General features: G+C 37.7%; 2 protein-coding genes across 9 annotated transcripts; one reads left to right on the top strand and one right to left on the bottom strand.

The window, feature by feature from the left end:
* Positions 1 to 371: 371 nt before the first annotated feature.
* Positions 372 to 21,338, top strand: LOC103695608 (putative glucan 1,3-beta-glucosidase A). 6 transcript variants are annotated; one of them, XM_039121071.2, is made up of 13 exons: positions 372 to 509; positions 588 to 733; positions 837 to 926; positions 1,037 to 1,143; positions 1,267 to 1,386; positions 4,934 to 5,113; positions 5,280 to 5,438; positions 5,633 to 5,802; positions 5,927 to 6,079; positions 7,249 to 7,601; positions 8,044 to 8,223; positions 20,649 to 20,717; positions 20,816 to 21,010. In XM_039121071.2, the coding sequence occupies exons 2-13, from the start codon at positions 676 to 678 to the stop codon at positions 20,872 to 20,874; spliced, it is 1,698 nt and encodes a 565-aa protein (XP_038976999.2). In that variant the 5' UTR covers positions 372 to 509; positions 588 to 675; the 3' UTR covers positions 20,875 to 21,010. The 6 variants fall into 6 exon arrangements, 5 of the variants coding, with proteins under 5 accessions (XP_038976999.2, XP_038976998.2, XP_038977000.2 ...); XM_039121070.2 differs by lacking the exon at positions 372 to 509 and having other exon boundaries at positions 520 to 733; positions 20,816 to 21,338; XR_015967414.1 differs by lacking the exons at positions 372 to 509; positions 20,649 to 20,717; positions 20,816 to 21,010 and adding an exon at positions 9,049 to 9,369 and having other exon boundaries at positions 531 to 733; positions 7,249 to 7,445; positions 7,532 to 7,601.
* LOC103695607 (uncharacterized) lies at positions 9,220 to 22,770 on the bottom strand. Of its 3 annotated transcripts, XM_008776977.4 has the most exons (9): positions 22,526 to 22,770; positions 22,320 to 22,436; positions 16,891 to 17,117; positions 16,531 to 16,742; positions 16,304 to 16,406; positions 16,033 to 16,191; positions 15,821 to 15,927; positions 13,607 to 14,114; positions 9,220 to 10,527 (listed from the first exon to the last, which is right to left on the bottom strand). In XM_008776977.4, the coding sequence occupies exons 1-9, from the start codon at positions 22,650 to 22,652 to the stop codon at positions 9,385 to 9,387; spliced, it is 2,703 nt and encodes a 900-aa protein (XP_008775199.3). In that variant the 5' UTR covers positions 22,653 to 22,770; the 3' UTR covers positions 9,220 to 9,384. The 3 variants fall into 3 exon arrangements, with proteins under 3 accessions (XP_008775199.3, XP_008775198.3, XP_008775200.1); XM_008776976.4 differs by having other exon boundaries at positions 15,821 to 16,191; XM_008776978.3 differs by having other exon boundaries at positions 15,821 to 16,191; positions 16,531 to 16,819; positions 22,526 to 22,760.
* Between the last annotated feature and the right edge of the window lie 638 nt (positions 22,771 to 23,408).

The following is a 23,408-nucleotide window of genomic DNA, read 5'->3' as shown; positions in this document are numbered from 1 at the left end:
ATATATAAAATAGAAAAGATAGAAATTAGCTCTTCTTAATCTATAAAGATACTCTTCATTGACTCTCTTGTAACTCAATCTCTAAACAAATTTTGAGTGCCTTCTTTCTAATTAATCGAGATCAATTATGCTAACCTCCAGCTAGACATGATAGGCAAGCTCACAGTGCCGTGGCCACGGCTATGCTCTTTTCCCTCCCTTGCTGAATCCCAATCCCAGAAAACAGCTCAAAGACGCAAACGGTTGACTGCCCATCAATTCCCGACCCCACACCCACCACCGCCCACCGGAGAAAAAACAAAAGAAAACACCTCGGAATCGCAATGTATTTGAAAGGACAAAATCGCCGCTGGATCACGTTACCGAGATCTCCACAACGTGGGCCCACCTCTTTCCCAGATCGAGTTCGAACTAAAATTCTGGCCAAAGCCCCTTTTTTAATTCCAGATCTGGATTCAAATAGATTATAGTCCAACCCCCGGACCTAGAAAGAAGAAGTGGCGGAAAAAGTACGTCTTTACTCTACCGAAAACTTTTTGGCCTCTCTCGTGTAAAAGCTCCATTACTTTCCGATCATTAATTTCCAGAGCTTAGCCAAATTTAAGCTCCCGTCGATAAAGATGGAGGGGGAAAAACGGAAGAAGGAAGCTCCTTTTGTAAAAGGTCATTAAGATAATGCCTATAATGACATGCTTACATTACTGGATTTGGAATAAACTTGGTGGTAAGAAAGGTATAAAAGGATGAGATTCCTCACTTCTTTGCCACACCCATCCCGTTCCTTATTTTAAAGGAGGGTTCCTCGGTGATAGCTGTTTTGGTTTCCATTGCTGCAGACTTTTTCTTTGCCTCAGCGGAAATGGGTAGATGGGCATTTTGTGTTCTGATCCTGCTGTGGATTTTGTTTCCATTGGCAAACTCATCAGGTGGGAGACATGCATACTATTTTGCTTTACAATAGATTTCATAAGTTTTTTTTTTCCTTTTTTTTTCTATATTCTTTTTGGAATTGTGGTCTGCTTGGTGATTGTTTCAGTGGATGGGCTCGATAAGGTGAGGGGGGTGAACTTAGGGGGCTGGCTGGTGGTGGAGGGGTGGATCAAGCCCTCCCTGTTCGACGGAATTCCCAACAGAGACATGCTTGTAGGTTATCCATTGCCATTGGTTTCAGCAATTGAGTTCCTTTTGGGGAATCATTGGCTTACTTGTTCTCTCTGTTTTTTTTTTTTTTTGGGGGGGGGGGGGGGGGGTGGAATTTGGGTATAGGATGGGACCCAGGTGCAATTCAAGTCGGTGACGCTGCAGAAGTATGTGAGCGTGGACGGTGGAGGCGGCATGAATGTGACGGTGGACAGAGATGTTGCGTCTTCTTGGGAGACCTTCAGGGTTTGAGCTCTGTTCTTGAAAGTTCTTGAATTGTTTCATCAATATTCTCTTGGAACTGAGATTATTGATGGATGGAAGACTAGTCCTGATTAAACCCTAAAATCATTTTTTGATTGCTGATATGGATTTTTCTTTGGGATTTTTCGCTTGCTTTTGTTAATTTGCATCCTTTTTTCCAGTTCTTTTTATGTGTTTCGATGAATGAGGATTTGTGGTTTAGACATTGTGACCGATATGTAGAGTTATTTACGGTTAAGAGTGACAGGATGCAGTAGATTCTACTTTGTGAATGCATTTTCCTAGATGGATTGCTGAACTTGTGTTTATGCAGAATAACTTGGGTTCTGCTAACGGTGGTTGCAATTTCAATCACTAATATTACTTACTGTTATTGAAATTTATCAGCATATCTGATTATTAATCCATTATAAAGGTGTTCTTTCAGTAATGCTCCTTGCGTAATCCATGCCTGAGGAATGCTGAGGATTTTGTGGATGGTAATAATGGTTTGGAAAGTACATTGAACAAACATTGTCATGGCACTACTATTATAAATCATTAAGGTCTGATAAAGCTTGAATACTGTAGGCCCCCAAATATCTTCGGCAATAAGATTTCAGTGAGTTGAAATTGAATCAAGGCAGTTTTGTTTTGATGAGTTGCTTGCATTTGTAGCTTTTAAAGTTTTTAAATTGACTTTTGGACCTGCGCAGATCATCACCATGACATTGTGTCATTGGAACACAATGTTTCCTTCTGATGAATGCATTCTTACATTTCTTCTCATTGAGTTTCTCCGTTCTTTTTTGTTCAAATGGTGGAGGGGTCCTTGGTTACAAAATCTGTTTAGGCTGTTACGAACATAACAGTTGAGCCATAAATACTTTTCTTGGTCTTGGTTAGAAAATTTGTCTAAGCCATTTCCAAAAATGATGATTAAGCCATAACCACTCTTCTTAAAGACTTTTGTTATATTATTATACTACATAGCTAGAGAGACCAACTGGATGAGTTCTAGTTTGAAGTTTTGAGATGAACTCACCCTTTTAGTCAGTCCTTTCTAATTCTTTAATTTATTGTAGGTATCATGTGTCATGCTTCTGCCCGCAAGGATTTGACACAGTTGACATGCTATGATATTTTGCAAGAACTTTTCATGCATCACTATAAGGAGGTGTGCAGCACTGTAGAAAGATGCAAGGCAGGCACAATAGCAGATAACAGAGAAATTACTTTGTTGACATATAGACCAGATTTTTTCCTCAAAGAAAGAAAAGGCATCTAAATTACCTATAATTGCCTTGTAGTGGGAACTAACCTTGTTCAGTGCATTGAAACTAGAATCTGACTTTTTCATTCTGGGCCAGCAGTCTTGTTATCCTATCTAACAATTTTGTTTGTCCATGAACTTGTGCTCAGTCTAGTCATGTCAAAAAAGTCAACTATGCAAACTATTGCAAAACAAGCCTTTAGATGTCTAAGAAATAATCCCTTTTTTTCATCTTAATTTCATTGAGCCTTTTGCAAATATCCTTGGCAAATCTTTAATAAACCTTGCTAAATAACTTACTATATGTCAAAAGAAAATGCATTCGTTTTTCATCTTGACTCGAAGCTTTTTGTGAATGTTTTGAGGAAAGTTTATATAGGCAGTCATGTATTGTTCTTAGAAGGTATCATCCTATGCAAAAATAGGATGGGATGTTAGATTTTAAGGACTTTGCTATAATATATGTTTATTATATTTTAACCAAATGGGAGAGTGGATGTCAACCAGTGGGAGAGAAATATGGGAAACTAACGCTCAACTAATGAGCAACCAATTACTTTTTATTTGTTACAAATTTGTTTTTATCCACCTTCTCATGTCTCTCCTTCCTCACCCTTTTCGAGCTATTCTGTCAGTGCAAAAGCCTCCCCTCCACTATGATCTCCGGGGGTTTTATCCAAGGGTCTAATCCACTTTCTTGGCTGAACTAGATAAAACAGCTCGAAACTGCACAATACCAACCAATACCAAGTGCTACAACCACCGCTTGCCCTTTGAGCATTGGTATTACTCCATATCCAATGAAAAGGGTTGCAAACCCTTTGTTTCTTTCTTTGTTACAAAAATAGGAAGAGAGAGGAAGGATGAGGGTAGAACTGAATGGAGGAGCTCTATTTCCTCAAGATCTGGCTGTGAACCAATATATTTGAAGCTCTAAGACTCATCTACTAAGTTATTCTACCACTCATCTCCCCTCTATTTTTGCCAAAAAAGGCCAAAAATAAAAAATAATGGGAGAGTATGCCATAGATTTTTTCTTTTGGCATGATTTCATGCAATAATGGACGTCTACCATAGATCTATATTTTGGCATAATTAAATCATCAGTAGTTTTATTTTTTGTGAGATATATTTCATGTTGAAAATAATTGAAAAATAAAAATCAAAATACTTTTGATAAACAAATAGTAGCATGTTAGTGCTAAAGATGTGCATGTGCTAAAAATAATTTTTGGCAATAAGTGCAAACTATTTTTTTAATTATCATTTTCTTTTTTTTTTTTTAAATGCTGTCATGTTGAATCTCAACTAACCAACCCCATGGTCTACTTTTTTAAAGTAAAATGTTCTGGGGCCTAGAACGCTATAAAAACTATTAAAACTGGAGAAAACAACACTAAAAAGCTATGAAACAATTAAAAAAAATAAAACAAGAAAGAAAAATATTTTTAGTGTACCGGTTTTGACTATTATATTGCAGCCTACAGGATAGGTATGGGTATCAAAACCACTAATTAAAAACTAAAGAAGACCAATAATGTGAAGATGTGTCTAATATAATTGGAATGGGTCCGCGAAGTAGATAAGTATTTCTAAAGCATATTATGGTCACCATATGTCTTTCAGACCATAAGGGAAATCCTAAGTCATTAATAAGGCTTTTATATGGATTTAAAATTTTGACAATAAGAAATGATCTGAATGCAAAAATAGATATATTTTGGTCAATGGTGGATGTGTCCTAACACTAGGAAGGTTAGGGTTAGAAGTGTATACACTAGAATAAGTTTAGAAATAGGGTTAGAAATAGGAGAATGGGGGATAAAGTGGTGAAAGATGGGGATATTGTTGACATTTGTATTAAGTTAGTGAGGCAGCATGACTTGGAATTTTATCGAAGGTTCATGGGAAGAGGAGAGAGAGGGCTATGAAACAACGTGGATAGAAGTGAGGATTTTTTGGAATTTGTTGCATTAATGATGGATATAATCATGCAACCTTTAATATAAATGATTTGCTAGGAAGGATTCGTCAAACAAATTTCGATTATTCAGGCTAGCACTAATTGGTTATGGTTGGTAGAACTGTCTTGTTTTATGCTAAAAGAGCACTGATTCCAAATTGATCTTAGAGCTTGTTGTTGAAATTAAATTTTTCTCAAGCTTTCAGAATTTCACAAGTATTTATGCTCTTTATGGTTCTAAAATTCTCTTCTAAGTGGAGATCTTTTTGGCTCCTGATTTGAGAGATTAAATCAACTGTTACTTTTTATACTAGTTATGGCGAGTTTCCGATAGAGAATTTCAGTTCCGATGCTTTGGAGGTCAATTTTTGACAAGTAGTGAGGGGGATCCGATATCAGCAACGGTAACTTCACCAGCGTTGAATGAAACATTTTATATTGAAAGAAATGATACTAGGGTTCACATCAAACTTTTGGGTGGAAACTATGTGCAGGTATTGCTTATGGTACTCAGCTTAGGGATTTTGAAATTGCACTTGCATCTATTTTAGTCATTTATTCCTCATTCAGAATATCAAATGCATTGTATTTCAGTTGCTTTACTTATTCCATACACCAGTACAACATAATAATAGGTTAACTAATCTGAATCTCATGCAGGCAACAATGAATAATCAGCTCACTGCAAATTATCAAGGGGTGCCTGGGTGGGATGATAATGCAGCAACATTTGAAATGACAATTGCTGCCAATAATTTGCTTGGGGATTACCAGCTTGCTAATGGGTATGGACATGATAAAGCCAAGGAGGTCCTGATGGTAAGTCTGACATATACTTTGTTCTTACCGCAATAAGAAATCCTGATACATCATAGACCTCTGGAAAAGAAAGTTTTCTAATTGTTAAAGGATAACTTCATAAAGCCATCTAAAATTTAATCATCAAAATCAGTGATATTTCATTGGCTTTCCACTAAATACTGCTGTCTAATTTTTTCTACTACAATGAACAGAAACATCAAAGAAGCTTTATCACAGCAGGAGATTTTGCTTTCCTGTCCCGGAATGGTATAAATACTGTGAGAATTCCTGTTGGATGGTGGATAGCACAAGATCCATATCCACCAGCTCCTTTTATTGGAGGATCCTTGGTAGCTCTGGACGGAGCATTTTCCTGGGCACAGTAGGTCTAGTTCCTGACTTTTCTTTGCAGCAAATAAGAGAAGCATGTATATTAAAAGCTTATCAGTCACTGTTATTTTTATCAGGTTTTCATGAATGTTGCACTATTGTTACTTTGAGTGCAGGGTCTATAATTTGAAGTGTATCATTGATCTCCATGCTGCGCCTGGCTCCCAAAATGGAATGGAACATAGTGCTAGTAGAGATGGTTCAGTAGGCTGGCCATCACCAGATTACATCTCACAAACTCTGGATGTTATTGACTTTTTGTCTGCAAGGTACAATGCTTTTTTCATGATTCATTATTAACATCTTTGACAGACATCCGCAAGAACTAGGGCTGTTAATGAGCCGAGCTGCTCGGACTCGGCTCGGGCTCGGCTCGGTAAAAGCCCGGCTCGGGCTTGGCTCGTTAGTCAAACGAGCCCGAGCCCGAGCCCAATATGAGGCTCGTTTACACCTGAGCCCGAGCCCGAGCTCGAGCCCGAGCAGCTCACGAGCCCAAACGAGCTCTAGTCTCCCACTGAAAAATTTTATTTCAGCACTATAATTCATAAAAATCTGACCACATAGAGAAAAATAGCCTGTTATAAAGCCTGAGCCCGAGCTCGAGCCCGATTACGAGCCCGAGCTCGAGCTCGTTCTGGAGCTTGTAATTGAAACGAGCTTTACGAGCTCAAGCCCGAGCCTTTGCTTTGCCAAGCGAGCCCGAGCTCGAGCCCAATATAGAGCTCGTTACCGAGCTCGAGCCCGAGCCCGAGCTTCTGTGAAACGAGCCGAGCCGAGCTCTCCCAGGCTCGGGCTCGGCTCGGCTCGTTAACAGCCCTAGCAAGAACTCCAGATGTTTGAGTTCCTTATCATATTAATATGAATACAATTCAACCATTCACCAAAACAAACTAATTTTAGACAATCAAATACAACAACATAATACAATTGATAAATTTGCACAAAAAAGATTGAATTGTGAGTAACACTAGGTACAATTTGATGGTGATATGATATAGGAAAAGAACATGTTTTATAATTCTTATTTTATGTTTAATTTTTTTTAGAATTTTAGAGGGTCCTGAAAGCCTTTACATGTTTAAGAAAGTGATCAATTTTTCGTTAGGTTGATTAGGTCCTTTCTTGAGTTAAATTATATGTAAAGAGTGTCAGGTTCATTGCAAATAAATAAGTAGTCTTTTCAGAATTATAAAATGTTCCTTTAAGATTATCTTTGATATAGAAGTTTAAAGCTTTCAGTAATGTAAGAGTTATTTCTACTAGTGGTAAAAAGATAAAGCATATGATAAAAATTATTATTAAATACCATGTGTTTACTTGAGGACAAAAGTGGTGCGGAGAAGTTTGTGAGTTATTTGCTTTCTAAAGACTTAGATCTTCACCAAAATTTCGCTTTCCCCAGTTGGGCTTACAGGGGATTGCTTTTCTCCATTTGTAGGTATGCAAACCATCCTGCTCTTTTAGGGATTGAGCTTTTGAATGAGCCTTCTGCCGCTTCGGTTCCCTTGGATGTTTTAGTTAGTTATTACATGAGAGGCTACCAAATTGTTCGGAACTATTCATCCGAAGCATATGTGATAATCTGCCAGAGAATAGGAAATGCAGACCCAATGGAGCTTTATCAGGCGAACATTGGTGATTCAAACATTGTTGTGGATTTACACTATTACAATCTATTTGACCCATATTTTGATAACATGAATGCCATGGAAAATATTCAGTTTATATACGAGAGCAGAGTGCCACAGTTGCAGTCTCTGGACAGTGCAAATGGACCTCTTGTCTACATTGGTAGGATTCTGAAGTTAACGTTTGGTTTTACCTTTCAAGACTGATCTTACTGTACTGTTCCCTAAAGAATGCTATCATACTAGATATGAAATATCTGATATGCAGGAAGAGGTTTACTATTTCACTGTTAAAAATGTTTTGGATATATGTGTCATCCTTTATTAATTATATGAGAAATTTTTACAATAAATTATGTTACTACTATTCTTTCCCGAAGATTCAAACTAAGAAAAACCTGATAATTTCATGTAAGATAAGACTTTATTCACTTGTTTTATGTAACTACATTGTAAGTTCCTATGGCTAAAGATTACCAGGATATCCAAGATACTTGGCACACTTTTCTTATAACATTGTTCTCTACTGAATTTTTGGTAGTTCCAAATTTTTTCTGATTTCTGTAGACTGATGTTATAGTATACATTACCTGTATATCATTCAGGAGAGTGGGTGAATGAATGGAGTGTGACAAATGCCTCTCAGATACAATACCAAATGTATGGAAGTGCTCAGTTACAGGCTTATGATGCTGCCTCTTTTGGTTGGTCCTATTGGACACTGAAGAATGATAGGATTCATTGGGATTTTGAGTGGAATATCAAGAACAAATATCTACTGCTTGGTAAGTCTTCAACTCCTTTTTGTCTTAACAATGGCAAACATTTGTTTTATCTCAAGTTTGTAGCTCTCGTATCATCTACACTTGCAACTATTTTATTGTCTTATAAGAATGAGACCGAGCCATGCTGAACAAAATATACGATCAATTTTGATGGCAACAATTCTTTGACAACAATCTCCACTTTGTTTCACTGGTTTTCGTCATACCAAAAAAGGCAAAGTTTAAGGTTTACTTGTGTAAGTCTCATCTGAAGTTAGCATCTGTTGACAAAAGTCATTAAATTCTACTTTCTAGTAAATTATGCTTCACGTCCTGAAATGGCATGACCTAATTGCAGCTTCTATTTGCCTTGTTCTATTCATGTAAATTTGCAATTAGTTCATTTTCTGTACTTTTTTTTCTGAAGAAAAGGGAAGGTGTTAAGCTCCACCCAGTCACCCGGGTAGCGGGGCATTTGAACCGAGGTCATTAGGTACCACCCTCCAATGAGTTTACCAACTTAACAAGCTGACACCATAACATGTTATTTTCCTAATATGCTTGATAGTTATTAGTTTATGGCTGCAGACAGGAATTATCTTGTGAAAATACAATGATTATGATATAACATTTGTACTTGGTATTACATTGACTTCATCTTATTTAACAGTATCTTCTATTTCTTGAACCCTTAAGTGGTAACTGTATTATTAAATTAAAATGACTGATATATCTTCAGGAAAAAAAGAACTCAGTGTTAGTATCTTCTGATATTTCTAGGAGTCTCAATTAATGATGTGAAAAAAATTCTAATATCTGGTTTCATATTTTAAAATTCTGTTGCAGGTAGTTCACCAATGAAAACCCCAAATAATTTTGTCTGGCTCACAGTGGCATGTGGGGTACTTTTATGTGCACTATCTGGTATGACATAGTAACTCTGCAAGCATCTGAGGGGCACTACCAAAGAAAATCTTTTTTAAAACCCCCATTTTTTGTTGGGTTGTTTGTCCCTCGTTTATCAGTGAACATCAATAAGTTTCAGTTGTATTAACTGGAATATCCAAAGAAGTGTTAAAGATCCTGTACAACAATATCGACTCAAATTCAATATTCTTTTTCCCAACAGAATGGAATAAAATGCAATTATGGTAGCTTGGTTCTCAATTGTGAATTTGTTGTCTAAAGCCACTGTCTGTTTGTCAGAATATAAGCCCTCTTGACAACCTGTCCAAGTGTAAAATACCCAAGGAAAAGAATAACTAAAAAACCAAAATATGACAATGGAAGATAAGTCAATCCCATAACTTTTCCAACTGGTGTAAATGGGATTATGATCCCAACAGCAGTGACTGTGATGGTTGAGAAAATAACGGGCCATGATGCCATATCCTGTATAAATGGAATTTTTTCAGTTCTGACCATGTGGATGATAAGAGCCTGCATAAGGAGACCCTCAACAAGCCAAGCAGTGTGGAAAAACTCGGAGGCTGAAACTCTATAGGCTCCATAATAAAACCAAAGAAACAGAAAGGTGGCAACATCAAATATTGAGCAAACTGGACCATTCCATAGCATAAATATTGGTAACTCTTTGGAAGACCAATGCTGTGGGGACTTTGCATACCCTTCTTCCATTTTATCCCATGGTATTGCAATCTGGCCTATGTTGTACAGAAAGTTCTGTGTAAGAAGCTGCCTGGGAGTGAGTGGTTCAAACCGTAGGAATAGTGTTGCTATGAGGAGTGAGATAACACTGCTGATGTTTGCTACCAAAGACATTTTTATGTACTTCATAGTGTTTCCATATGTGAGCCTGCCACGTTCAACACCAGACACAAGGACATTTAAATCCTTTTCAAGTAGAATAATGTCAGCAAGGTTCTTAGCTACACTTGCTGCAGAGTCAACCGAGATCCCAACATCAGCAGCATCCAATGCAAGGGAGTCATTAATTCCATCACCCAAAAACCCAACAACATGGTTTCCAACCTTTTGCAATGACTGGACCACTCGAAGCTTCTGAATTGGAGTAAGGCGGGCCAGCACTGTGACTCTTTTGATGGTCTCATGAAACTCATCATGATCAAGGACCTCAAGATCTGGGCCTGTTATTACATGAGTCGTCCTGATTCCAACCTCTTTGCAGACCTTTATGGCCAGGGAAAGTGAGTCACCTGTTAATACCTTTGCCTTTACTCCCCTTTCTGCTAATTGCCACAGGGCCTGCTTAGCCGAGTCCTTTGGTGGGTCAAAGAAGGAGATGAGACCAAGGAAAACCATGTTTGATTCAATTGCTGTGTAGTTGGACATACTGATGTTTTTCTGTAATAGAAAATAGAGAGAGACTAAATTAACTAAGCATACACCATCATTATATATAATCAACATTTTCTGTACTTGATAGGCTATCCTAACTTCAGAATTTTAGTATTGCATACTAGAAGGTAAAGCTGCAGTGTTTGCTTAGCATTCGAAAAAATCCTCTTTTGTTTCCAAACCTTCTCATGAAGCACTGAAAGAGCATTATTTTATGCTGATAATTTGGTGCATACTTATGTAGAACTCTGAGATTTGTTAAAACCATCACACACCTAAGAACATGCTTTATGCTAAACAAACTTATTACATGTTAAGTGGAGTCACTAACAAAGACAATATAAAACCAATAAATGGACAAGAAGGTTCAGGTACTTGATCAGCGCTTGCCAAATTAATCTGAATTGGGCTTTTTGGTCCGTACTGAACCGAACTGACACCAAATCAGGATAGTTCAATTTATCAGGTTGGTTCAATTATAAAACCCCTCCCCTCCCCCTAATTTGATGGTTCAGTTGTTTGCTTGCTCTCTCAATGGTTCGAGACTCTCCACCAGATGCTTGCTCGCTTGTTCTCCTCCCACTTCTTAGATGCTGCAATGCCGTCAACCACCCTCAAAGGTAAGCCTCCCCCCTCTCCCTCTAACTAAGGTTTTGTACTTATTTTTATCATTCCGTTTTTTTCTCTCCACATATTCTCTTTGAACTCTTTCTTCCTTCCCCTCTCGGAGCCTAGCCCATGGTGCTTCCAAACGATCCGCCACCAGAGTAGGTCCAAATACTCTGGTATGGTATGTCCGGTATGGTATGGTACTGATTAGTACGGCAAACTTTGGAACGAAGTAAATTGCTACCCCTAAAAAGGTAAGACAAAAAAAGAAAGAAGAAAATAATCTGACTATATCAAAAATATATTGGAGTGTATTGTATTGTATGGAATCTTTATATTATGTAGCCTTTCAAAGTTTATCAAAAGTCAAAATCATAAAAAACAAAAATTAACAATAATTTTTGACAATCTGCGAAGGACAATGGGCTAGGCTGGATTGAGTTGGCCTTGAGTCAAGAAAGCTCTCAACCTGAACACAACCTATGTGTACTTCGATTAAACATGGAACACATAAACCAAAACATGTTTTAGTTTAAATAGAATAGATACCAACATGCAAACTTAAATAAATAGAGAAAAAAAGTAAAGAATATAACAAAAGAAAGGGAAAGGTGTACCATAGAATTTAGAGGGAAAAATGTGAATGGAAATTTTTGAAGTAAATGTTTGGGCAAGTATTTAAGTACCCAATGTCTACCATTTATATTGATTGTATCGTACCAGGTAACATAAAGGCATAGCCCGCATAGGTATGCCCCTTGTTACAAATCTGTACTAAATACATGGTACATCACCTTTTTCTTTTTTTTTATGTGTGTGTTTGTGTGGGTCAGCATGGAGTGGTGCGCCATGTGTTAATATAGTACCATTACTGGTCCATACTATATGATAAGATATAGGTCGGTGCATGGGTGCTGGTACTTCAAGCCTTGGTTTTGAGAGTGGCTCTAGGGTTTTGGAGAGGGAAAGAGAAGGCAAAAGACAGACGGGAGGGAGACATTAGAGAAGAGGGAAGGGGACCGAGGGTTGATAGAGGAAAAGAGAGAAGAAAGGTGAGGGATGGGAGCATGGTCTGTTGTGTCAGTACCAGGCATAGACTGGTTGCTCGATGGCATGAGTCGGTATGGGCTCGTGCTGTGGCATACCAGGCCTATACCGACACAATAGAGGAGGCGGGAGAGAGGGCGAACGGGAGAGAGAAAAAGAGAGGGAGAAGGGGGAGAGAGGGAGGAAAAGAGGAGGGTAGCGGAGGCCAGCGGAGGACCGACGAAGGCCGGCAACCTGGGAAGGAGGCGGAGGAAGGCTTTGCGGTAGGGTCCCCTATTTCGAATGAAACAAGGGACTCGGCCATGAAGCCCGAAGGAGCGTCCTCTGCGCGGCTCGCCGGCCCTCCGTTGGCCGGCCTCCACCTCCCTCTCTTCCTCTCCCTCTCTCCCCCGCTCGCTCTCCTTTTTCCTCTAGTTCTTTCTCCTTCTTCTCCTTTGGCAACGGGTTTAGTTCCCGTTGCCGGAACTGTCCTGGTCCGCCGCCGAGAGGCTCGGTATGGCCGGAACTATTCGGTTCGAGACAGTTCTGCTGACCTTGGATAGGAAGGATCATCAGCAAAGGGACATCTCCTTTTCTAATCAACATCTTCACACCTCTAGAAGAAGGCAAAGACAAACCATAATGTTTTACTAGTTTGAGCTTTGATGTTAGTTTCTACATGTGTTCTTATATTATCCTGTGATAGTGACTCTAATGATTTTTGTATAGGAATGATGCCTTAAACTCTCTCTTGTTACTATATGTTAATCAGTAGATTCTGCAATCTTTATTATCTCCAGAACCCACCTCTGCCACCTAATTTAATTTTGGTGTGAATGAGCTTAATCATTCTTTTCCTAGAAGTCAATGTTCAAGAGAAAAAAGTGTTTAGAAAGGACTCTAGGATAAGAATGATTAAGCTCATCCATACCAACGTTAAGTTTAGGAGGAGGTGGGTTTAATAAAAATGCCATACCATGTGATGGCATATTGTTCAAGTAAAGTATATACATATATTAAAAAAAGTTATAGTTCATAATTCCCTATATCAAATAGTATAGCAGGAAATGCTTGTAAGAACACTATATGTAGACATTCCAATCATGCTTCAATCACCTGTAACTACTTTGTGTCTGCTTCATATTTAGGAAACTGCTAAACTGGCTAGTATGCCTACTTCAAAGTTTGAGTGGACAAAAGTAATGATTAGCTGTAGCATGGAAACCAACTTGTAGAGAGAAAAATACTAAAGCCTCTCAATTGCAGACCATCTAGTTAAAACAGTCATGATTAAGCATGAAATTGTCAACATTATTGTGGTGTGGGTTGTTGACTTCTTTCAGTAATCTTTGTATCTATGTTTAATATAAACAAGTGCTAAAGATTGACATTGAAAAGTGAGCTTTTGCATTAAAATCTGTAATTAAGATATAAAGAAGTGGGAACGTACTGTTTTCATCTTTCTTATTGCTACTCCCAGGACCCGAAGTCCATCATTACTCAGTTCTTCACTTTTTTGAAGGACTCTTGACCGATCTTCTGGAGTCAGGGCTGCAGTTACACCACTATCGATTTGCTCGATTGAAGTACAGATGTTTAATACTTCTTCAAGCGCTCCTTTTGTTATCACACAACTAGCAGTCTCAATACCAGGACAAGTATCATCAAGGATGGTGTTTAGATCTGTTTCAACAATGACAGACATTCTTCTTCTAATAAAATCAAAAGGGACCTCATCTATTTTTCTCCATTTGGATGACTGGAATCTATATCCGTTGGTATAAACATATGCCAGAATTGCATCATCAATAGGTCCTTTGAGCTCAGTCTTGAAGTAAGAATTCAGAAATGCAAACTTCAGAACCCTTTCGCTGGGAAATCCCCAGCTATCTAAATGATGAATCACTATGACACGATCCATCGTCAGAGTTCCAGTCTTGTCAATGCATAAGATATCCCTACAAGTACAGGAATGTTTTTAACAGTAATTTTTTTAATAGATGGGGAACAAATAGTGAGCAATTGATCATATATAACATGCCAATTTTTGAAATACATACCTTTGATTAAATATAATTTCAACATTCATTCTAGAATTGGTTTTCTTCAGTTTAGTCTCAATTTTGTACATGATCTCTTGACCGGTAATATATAAAATGGAATCTCCAGTTGTACGTAAATGTCTTTAAAACGGATGTACGGTTTACCTCGCCAGTTCCTGCAAACCATAGGAACTGGTGAGGCCCTTCGATGGGCAACCAATGGCTCCTATGCATTGCACCTGCCTTGATTCACATGCTGACATGGAGCACGAGGGACTGGTGCAATGCATGGGGGACGTTAGATGGGATCCAATGGCTTTTCTGGTTCCTGCAGACTGCAAGAACTGGTAAAGCAAATTGTCCTTTAAAAAGACAATATGTTGATATATGTGTTACAAAGTGGAAGGCAATAGACACATCAGTAATTGCAACAGTTAAATTTTATTTCATTCATTTTAGAATTTGACCAATGTACTATTTGTGATATGCATTTTTGGTTGTCCTTGAGTTCAAGCTAGCATAGTTATCCATCTATAAATTAATCATTTTTATAGCTATCCTGCCTGTTTTGGTGTGTGTATGTTTGTATGTGTGTGAATGCATTCAATTTTATGATTGAAGAAATTTTCTACCATAGGCCACAGGATGGTCCTATGTGAAAATCACTGTTGAACGCAGAAGTGCTTATTGTGGTTGGGGTTTTCTATAGAAATGCAAGCGTGACAAATTTCTAGGCCAGTGCACTTCCCATCAATATCTTAGGAGTTACACTTGAGGAGTAACACTGCTTTCGGTTTGCCTATTCCCTCTCTCTCTCTCTCTCTCTCTTCTATTTTTCTGAGTTAATCTATAAAGCTAATGAACTGCTGGTCCATGTAAATAGAGACTCTCTGATGCTTTTATTTTTTGCATCTGAGTTTTAGTCATCTAAGACTTTTCGATCATTTAGTCCTTTAATTACTTTATAGAACTTAGATCTTAATCTTTTCTTTTTGAAAAATAGATTTTAATTTCTTTAGACTACTTTTGTTCGGATCGGTGGTTTTGAAAAATTCTCACACAACAATTTTCATACTTCAAGTACCTTTTTGATTTAATAAAATAGCATCATAAAAATGGTTAACACTTACATTGCCTTATAATTTTGTTTATATATGGTTGAATTCTTAATTGAAAAAATCTATCATTGGAGACTTATGTACAGAAAGTTGGGCAGGATCTGCTGTTGACAAAACTTGCTTGCACTATAACATTTTATTGGTACGGTTCTGGAAACTTGTACCAATCAAATATTCCAGAAACAACAAAAATAACAAATGGTATGCTATGTTTTTCTTTTGATGATCTATCTAACGTTTGTCCAACTGGATATTCTATTGCAAAACAAGTGCATCTAATTGAAAGGTAATTAAAAAAGAACAAAGAAATTTCTATGTATCACACCTAGCTTCATTGTGGTTCCATTACAACAGAAAGCATAAATATATACCACAGGTGCATATATACAGTACATACATGTACATCAACAAAAGCTTGTAGGAAGCTTTATATACATAAATAATCACATTTATTATTGCACTCTCATAATTAGTCACATAAATTAAAGCATTTTGTGAACTTACATAGCTCCCATGTTTTGTATGGAGGATAAGCTCTTAACTATGCATCTGCCTCTTGCCATTGCAATGGCTCCTTTCGCAAGATTTGTATTTACAATGAGAGGAAGCATCTGTGGAGTCAGAGCCACTGCGACTGAGATCCCAAATATAATACTCTCACTTAAGTTATGAGTTGCATGGTAATCAGAGAGGACTATAACAGGGACTACGACTACCATAATGCAAATAAGTGCATAAGATGCACATAGAACTCCCTTTTCAAAGGCATCTGGTGGTTTCTCCTTTCCTAATGTGGCAAATATGGTGCTCATGTAAGTATTAGAACCTGTTGATATAACTAACCCGGTGCCACTTCCAGATACCACACTTGTTCCCTGGAATTAAATGACCCTTGTCAACTTTTATTCTAATATATGTTAAATATGCTTGAAACTTTAATTGGATACCCATGCAATATCAAATGATCAATTTCTTCTAAATCTTTACCATGAAGCATATATTCTTAAGCTCTAGAAGAGGAGTCCTGCGATCTTCCCTTATATTTGCTATTTTCTCCATGGTTCCTGACTCGCCTGTTAATGATGACTGACTGTTTCAAGCAGCAGCATGGTGATGATGTGTTCTATAAGTCATTGTAGAGGAAAGAAGCTATGATATGATGGAATTTAGTTAAGAAATTTTTGACATGGTATAAACAGCCCTGATTCTGTTACCTTACAACCAATTCTTTTGCTGTTAGCAGCCTCACGTCACCAGGAAAGAGATCTCCAGGACTGAAATAGACAATATCACCAGGCACTATGTCTCTCTGATCAATTTGCACTACTAATTCTGTTTGAATAACTCTTCCAGCACATCTCTGCACTCTAACAGGTGATTTTAGGAGTTCAGAGAGCTGCATAGCAGCTCTCGAACTATTGTATTCCTGAAATATAGTGAGTACTTTGTATGTAAAAATCAAGTTTTTCTGTGGTTCAGTATCTCAAGTTCTGTTCATAGCACCTAAACATGAAAAGAATTGAAAGAATCAGATTCTAACAGACCAAAATCCAAGGCATGCTATGGAAATTTACCTGGTGGAATCGAAGGCCCACACTTATCAGAACTAGTATAAGCATAATGCTTCCATTGGCATTATCAGCGGCTAAGTATGACAGGACAGCCATGACAACAAGAATGATATTAAAAGGATGTAGGAAAGCATTCCACCAGAGCTGCCACCAACTAGGGAAGGTATGATCAACGGGAATATTTCGACCACCTTCCTTGAGTCTCCTCTCAGCTTCCTTGAAGCTCAACCCTGTATAAGGTTAAACTGTACATTTAGCAGACCTAAATGTAACAAAGTTGTGACCTTTTCTATTTTTTTTTTATTTTTTTTTGAAGGCAGGAAATCCAATCTTGCAGCTACAAATCTGATGGAATATCTGCTATATCCAGTAGAATTTGTTATCTTCTAGCTATATAAGACCGCATCCACAGAGTCCAGATTCAAGATGTAATGGCATTGGCAAAGTTGATGAAGCTGGATATCAGACTATCAAAGAGAATGGAAAAGGAAAAGGAGAAACTTCCTGCTATTGGGCAGTGTCGATGAAATCTAAAAACCATAAATTCAATTCTAAAATATTTAGTGTATATCTAAAAGGTCTCATCAAGTTGTGATCAACTTTAAAAAGAGAACTCTTGATAAGGAAGCGAAGCTTGCACACAGACATCATTGACATTGTATATAAACAACATATGCTCTCTTTTTTCTCCTTACCATACACAGACGCATGGATGCATGCAACCAACCACATGCATATAGTATTGCTACAAATCTATATCAACATTCCTATATGAACTGAATTTCTGTCTTGTTTTCTTGGACCCTCTTTATTGCCCAACATTCTTAATCATGCCATATTAATGAAATGGACTTTATGGCCTTGTGATATGAGTTGTTTGAGTGTGTCATGTATCAGATGCTGTTACAATTATGTAGGATGAATGTAGAGCTGCATATAAATATTTCATCACATGTTGTAAATTGAATGCTTTCCAGCACTAGCTCATTAAGAAATTTGGGCCAATCATTCACAGAATCTATAGTGATTAGATAATATGCAAATTTATCCACCAATTGTACTAAACTCAAAATGGAAGGTGGTAAGTGAATCTAGCAAAATCATAATGCCTTTAAAGGAAAAAAATTGTATTGATTGTAAAAAACAATCCATCTGCCCATATATGAATTTATTATGTTTTTGTTGAATATTCTTGCATATTTGATGATAGGTTACGGATGGTTATTTTTTTGATTTCCATCTAACCACCTGTTTCAGCAAATCATGCCAGGTTAACAGATGCTTACAACTATGACAATCAAGGTTTTAAGTCTCGGCAGGATAGAGGGTGTCCTGGTCGTCCTATCCCATTCCGTTTTCGTGAGAAATGGGACTGGGACGGGGTCGAGACTCAAAACCCATCCACGTAGGGAGAGAAGAAGAAAGAGAAGAAAGAAATAAAGGAAAGATGAAGAAAAGGAAAAAGTGAAAGGAAAGAAGAAGAAGAAAAAGAAAAGAAAGAAAGGAAGAGAGAAGTAAAAGAAAGGGAAGGAAAGTAGGAAGACAACAAAAAGAACGAAGAAGAAAAAGGGAAAAAGAAATAAAAAGAATAAGAGAAAGAAAGAGGAAAAGAAAAAAAGGACGGTAGAAAAACAAAAAAAAAAAGGAAAAAAAGGGAAAGAAAAAAAAGGAAAAGAAAGAGGAAAAGAAAAAAAAGGAAGGTAGAAAAAAAAAGAAAAGAAGAAAGGAAAGAAAGAAGAAAAAAGAAAGAAAGAAAGGAAAGAAGAAAGGGACCGGGTGGGATGGCAAGGTGTCCCGTTCTATGGGGAAACTAGGACACCCCCATCCCATGGGATTTACAACCTTGGTGATAATGTCTAGCATTCTTGCTGGCAAAATTCTTAGTGATGTAGGATAGTCTAGATGTTAGGGATCTATAGGATCTGGGGAAGTAAGCTTAAACCAATAAGTTGCTTGAAATTTTCAGGGTTTTAAATACAACAAAGCCATCAGTTATGTTTTTCTCTAGGAAGAGGAGTCTCTTGGTAGATTATGAGGCTAGATTCAAGAAGAAATAAGAAAGATGGCAATGGCAGATCTGATTCTGCAGCACTGCAGATCTGAAACATTAGTGGCATTAGGGGCACCAAGGGTAGGGCTTGTAGGGATCAACCATGGGTTGTGATGGAAGGCTTAGGCTCGCTGTCATATGAGGATGAGGTCTGCTGTGACTGCAGCGTTGATCTGACCTGAAAATAGACCCTGACAGCTGGTTGTTTGCCTTCCACAGATGGAAAGCAGTGGTACAATGGCAAGGGAATAGCTTGATTTGATGTTAAATCCACAAGCTCTGAGCTGCAGATTAGTTCACAGCAATAACAACAGAACAACCAAGCCCCAAAAAATAAAAAACAGAAGCAAAACTGGAGACGGTAAAAGTTAGCAAAAGGAGAGAAAAGATAATACCAGATTCATTCCAGGACCTAGGAATCACAGCTAGGATTTGAAGGCCTCATACCTTCTTTGCAGAGTCACATCACAAGAGTAAAGGAAATCAAAGTCTCCATTATTTTATTCATAATCTGAATAAATTCTGACTATATCATACCCTAAGGGTCCCTTTTGTAGCAACATAGAAACCTTAATTCGACTATAGTTTAAAATCCCAAAAATATACCCCTAATAAGGCATAGTCAGTGTTCACTATTACGGAAGCTAGAAACAGTGCTGTGAATAGTGGTACTACAGTAAATAGGTCCCATCAAGCCCACAATTAAAAATTGAGATCTTTTAATCTCATCCTTTGATGTTAAAAGACCTACTAAAAGCTAAAAATAAATGAAAATAAATAGAAAAAACAAAAAATTGATACCTATGACTAAATCTAAGAAAAATCTCATGGTGCAGCCCTTCAATGCACCATGATATGTTCTTGATCTCCATCACTGAGTAGAAGTTAATTATGTTTCTTGTTTTGTCCATCATTTTCATAATTCTCAACCCATTCGAACTTTTTTGCCTAGATTCTTGTGATACTTTCTTGGATTTTTAATTCCTCATAAACCTTGTTTTCTAGTGTTCTTGTTGCCTTGTCTGTTAAAATCATCACCAAATAACACTTGCATTTATTGGGGAAAGTGCAATTGTTCTTTCTGCTGATTATATGTCAACATATGCTTGTCTGTATGTTTTCAACATGTGTGCTTTTCTTTTATGGTAGGTTCTCAATCAATTGCATATAAGTAGTCAAAGAATACAGGCATCCCTAATATGCTTTCTGCACTTTTGCTGTAAATTCTGTAATTGACTTTACGGGCTTCATATCCTAAAAGAAGTAGTTCATTCACCTCAATATGTGTTGTGTTTATTGGTTTATGGCTTATAACTATTGTGAAAGATTTGAATATTTATAAGCATGGTTTGTCATACGGAGAAGAACTGATGCGTAACCGACCGTGCCATACTGATACCAAATCGGTACACGGTATGGGGGGGTATAGTAAGTGTCAGTACGTTGAACCGGCCTCCATATCGGGTGTACCAACATAATAACAGAATGGTACTAGTATAGGATCTAGTATCTAGATGGTGAACTTTGCTCACAATGGAAGGTTTAATCACTAGGCAAAAGATTTTCAAGTTTCAACCTTTGAATGATGTTTAGTGCCTCAAGCAGTACCATTTTTTGAATTGTTTGCACGGCACTTCATTCACTCCTGACCAATTTTAGAAGGTTGTATTAAATTTTCCCTTATCAATTCTATTATTGTGCAATTTTGAAGGCAGTGGATATTGGATTCTGGAATATGTGATAAGAAAGTGGATCACAGCCACTTCTAAACAATGTTTTGGTAATTCATCCTAACCTCTTGCAAACTTCATATGTCAGACTTGACCTATTGCGAATGGACTTTTTTAATTCCATTATCACGGTAACTTCATGATGCAGGCAATGATCCCTCTGTTGAAGCACCCAAGGTCTGGGAGTCCAACGAGAGGCCCAAATGACAGACTTAATATGCATGAGGGGATCTGGCAGTGTTGAGATGACATCAAATCCAATTAGCACAATTCAGTCTCATTATGCACATTCTTGTCATGGAGATGGTGATCTAAAATGGATCACTTCATGAATTTCAAGACATTCCAGGAGACGAAATGGTGGCTACTAACTACTAACTAATGGTCAGCAGCGGTAACTGGCTTCTGACAGCAAGATGACATCAAAGACCAGTGTTCCTAGCTAATTATCAGAGTAATCACTGGAAAATCATGGAGCCAACTCAGATGTTAAAGGTTCACCAATTCTTGGATACAGAATTGAGCCATTAGGTGTTCATACTGGACTTTCAGAAATCAAAATTTTCCATTTCACTTAAAAGACCCGTCATGTATATAAGTAGAGCAAGATATTTGGTTCTGTATTTCACTCAGTAATGATAAAAAAGGTAGGAATTCTATTGTTGGGAGAACAGAGGTCTCTTATAAATACGCATGAAAGTCTGCATAATCTCTGTCAATTCTTCAGCTGATAATGAGGGAGGAGACAGAGACCTGGCGATGGAGGAATACCTGAAAGGTTTAAAATTCTTGCATTAGTTTAAACCTATGTAGAGCTGTCTGTCGATTCTTTGAAGTACTTGAGGGGTTGACGCTTGAAAACATTGTGCCCGAGAGTAAGTGGGAAGTAGCGATACTTCATTCTGCAAGGGCAACTTTGCTTATGATTTGGAACTAGTGGACTTCGTAAATTGCTAATTCTCAAGCCTTGCAACAAGAACCAGCTAACTCCCACCAGTTTATGGATTTAGCCTTCAAACTGTGGGTAATTGATGAGTGGATTTATGCTGGGAAATATATTGGTGACCAAAGGGATCAGGCATTCATAGCCCCTAACTCTTCAAACAGACAGATTTTTCTCTTCTAAACAAAAATTCGAAGGAGAGGAGTGATTTGAAAGGATGATAATGCTAAATCCATGATTGCCAATCCTCTTGTTTCTCGGAAAGTGCAGTGCATTGGTTGGTCGTGGTGGTATAACAACTTATTCTCTGTTTTAAATGTCACAAGATAATTCAAGCCCCACAGTAAATTTTAGAGTCTTACATATTTAATTTCATCAGATTTTGCATGTTCTATTAACCACGATATGGATGAAGCAGCTGGAATTTATGTCCAAATAAATCTTCTTTCCAGTTTTTTGGTCTATACTTGGGTGAGTCTTTTCTCTTGAATGAACAGTGCACATCTTGTTGTCTTAGTATTCTAGTAGCCAATTTCTGATGCCTTACTATTACACTGCAATAAACGGTATCTATAGGAGCTATGCCTGAGATCGATCACTAATTGATTGTTTGCAACATATATATTCTTGATACAATATTTCAGAACAGCCAACAATACTGTAGAAAGAAATCAGTTTAGTCCATCAAGAGTAATTGTTGATGGGATACCTCTCTCAGTAGACTTCACATACTCAAAGACCATATCCTTGTCAGCTTGGGCCAAGGTATATATCCATGAGTATACTTTCTCCTCTGCTTCAGAGCGGGTTCCACCTTCACGGCTCCCTGAAGATTTACCAGAATAGCAAAACCATCTCACGTACGACTTAGAAGAAGGAAAAAAGGAGTATAAAGATGCAGAGAAGGTGGATTACTTGCAGGTATGAATTTTCTCAAGCAACCGGCGATAAAAGCTCTCAGATGGCTCCGTTTCTCGCTGATTCGAAATGCGTGATGTCCCTTGTTTACGAGACTCTCGTTGATGCAGTTTCTTGTGTCCATGATGGATTAGTCAAACAGATGTCGAGAAGCAGATGAAGTTTATGTTGCAGTAGTGATGATGGTGGTCAAGGAATTGGTGACGAGAGGCGAAATGTAAGTTCTCGCTTTGATGTGGTTTTCTTCCTCCCTTCTAACTACTAAGCTCATGTGAGACTGTTAGGTGCATTTGAAAGTCAAAGAAGCATAGTTGTCTTTAAACTCCTCATAGATATTTTCTGAAGAAACTGCTGCTTGCACTTGCCAGTCTGCACTTGCTGGTCTCCTACCAAGAGAGCTACATGGGTGTCTGGTGCACATTACTTGGTAAATTAACTGTACTGCACTCACAGGTTGCACAACAGTAGAAAAGAAAACAAGAAGGAAAGCCATTGATAAATAACTCATCACACCTTAACATTTGGCGATTTAGTGGTCTCACAGAACTTCCGATCTGGCAAGCGTAGACAACAAAAGATAAAGTAAAATAAAGTTCAAATCCTCCTCCTCCTCCTCCTCCAGCTTGAGTTATTGTTTGCCGTAGGTGGTAGAATCCTAATCTCAATTCTTTAGATTATTTTTTTTCTTGTAAGATGTCAATAGTGTTGTCTCCAGTGATACAGTTATTATTTCTACATTTTTTTCTGCTGTGCAGTTTCTTTACTTTAGACAGTGACTACCAGACATGTTTCTACGCTCATCAGAAATTTAAAAAATAAAAAATAAAAACTCCTCGAGCATTTGCGTTTCTTACGGTCTCTCTGTAACTGCCTTATAGCT

The sequence above is a fragment of the Phoenix dactylifera genome, chromosome 7 (genome assembly GCF_051530095.1).
Source record: "Phoenix dactylifera cultivar Ajwa chromosome 7, Ajwa_hap1_PhDact_Kaust_v1.1, whole genome shotgun sequence".
NCBI classification, from domain to species: domain Eukaryota; kingdom Viridiplantae; phylum Streptophyta; class Magnoliopsida; order Arecales; family Arecaceae; genus Phoenix; species Phoenix dactylifera.
The sequence above is the reverse complement of the archived record's forward strand: the minus strand, read 5'-3'. Positions and strand labels throughout refer to the sequence as shown.

Bases quoted from the DNA above. Each gene is read 5' to 3' on its own strand.
- LOC103695608 (XM_039121070.2), top strand. From the start codon at position 676: ATGCCTATAATGACATGCTTACATTACTGGATTTGGAATAAACTTGGT. The intron at 5,803-5,926 runs GTAGGTCTAGTT...CTTTGAGTGCAG, and splicing joins GGAGCATTTTCCTGGGCACA to GGTCTATAATTTGAAGTGTA. The intron at 6,080-7,248 runs GTACAATGCTTT...CTCCATTTGTAG, and splicing joins ATTGACTTTTTGTCTGCAAG to GTATGCAAACCATCCTGCTC.
- LOC103695607 (XM_008776976.4), bottom strand. From the start codon at position 22,652: ATGGACACAAGAAACTGCATCAACGAGAGTCTCGTAAACAAGGGACAT. The intron at 16,743-16,890 runs GTAAATTTCCAT...ACTATATTTCAG, and splicing joins TGGGCCTTCGATTCCACCAG to GAATACAATAGTTCGAGAGC. The intron at 14,115-15,820 runs GTAAGTTCACAA...CTGTACTTGTAG, and splicing joins ATACAAAACATGGGAGCTAT to GGATATCTTATGCATTGACA.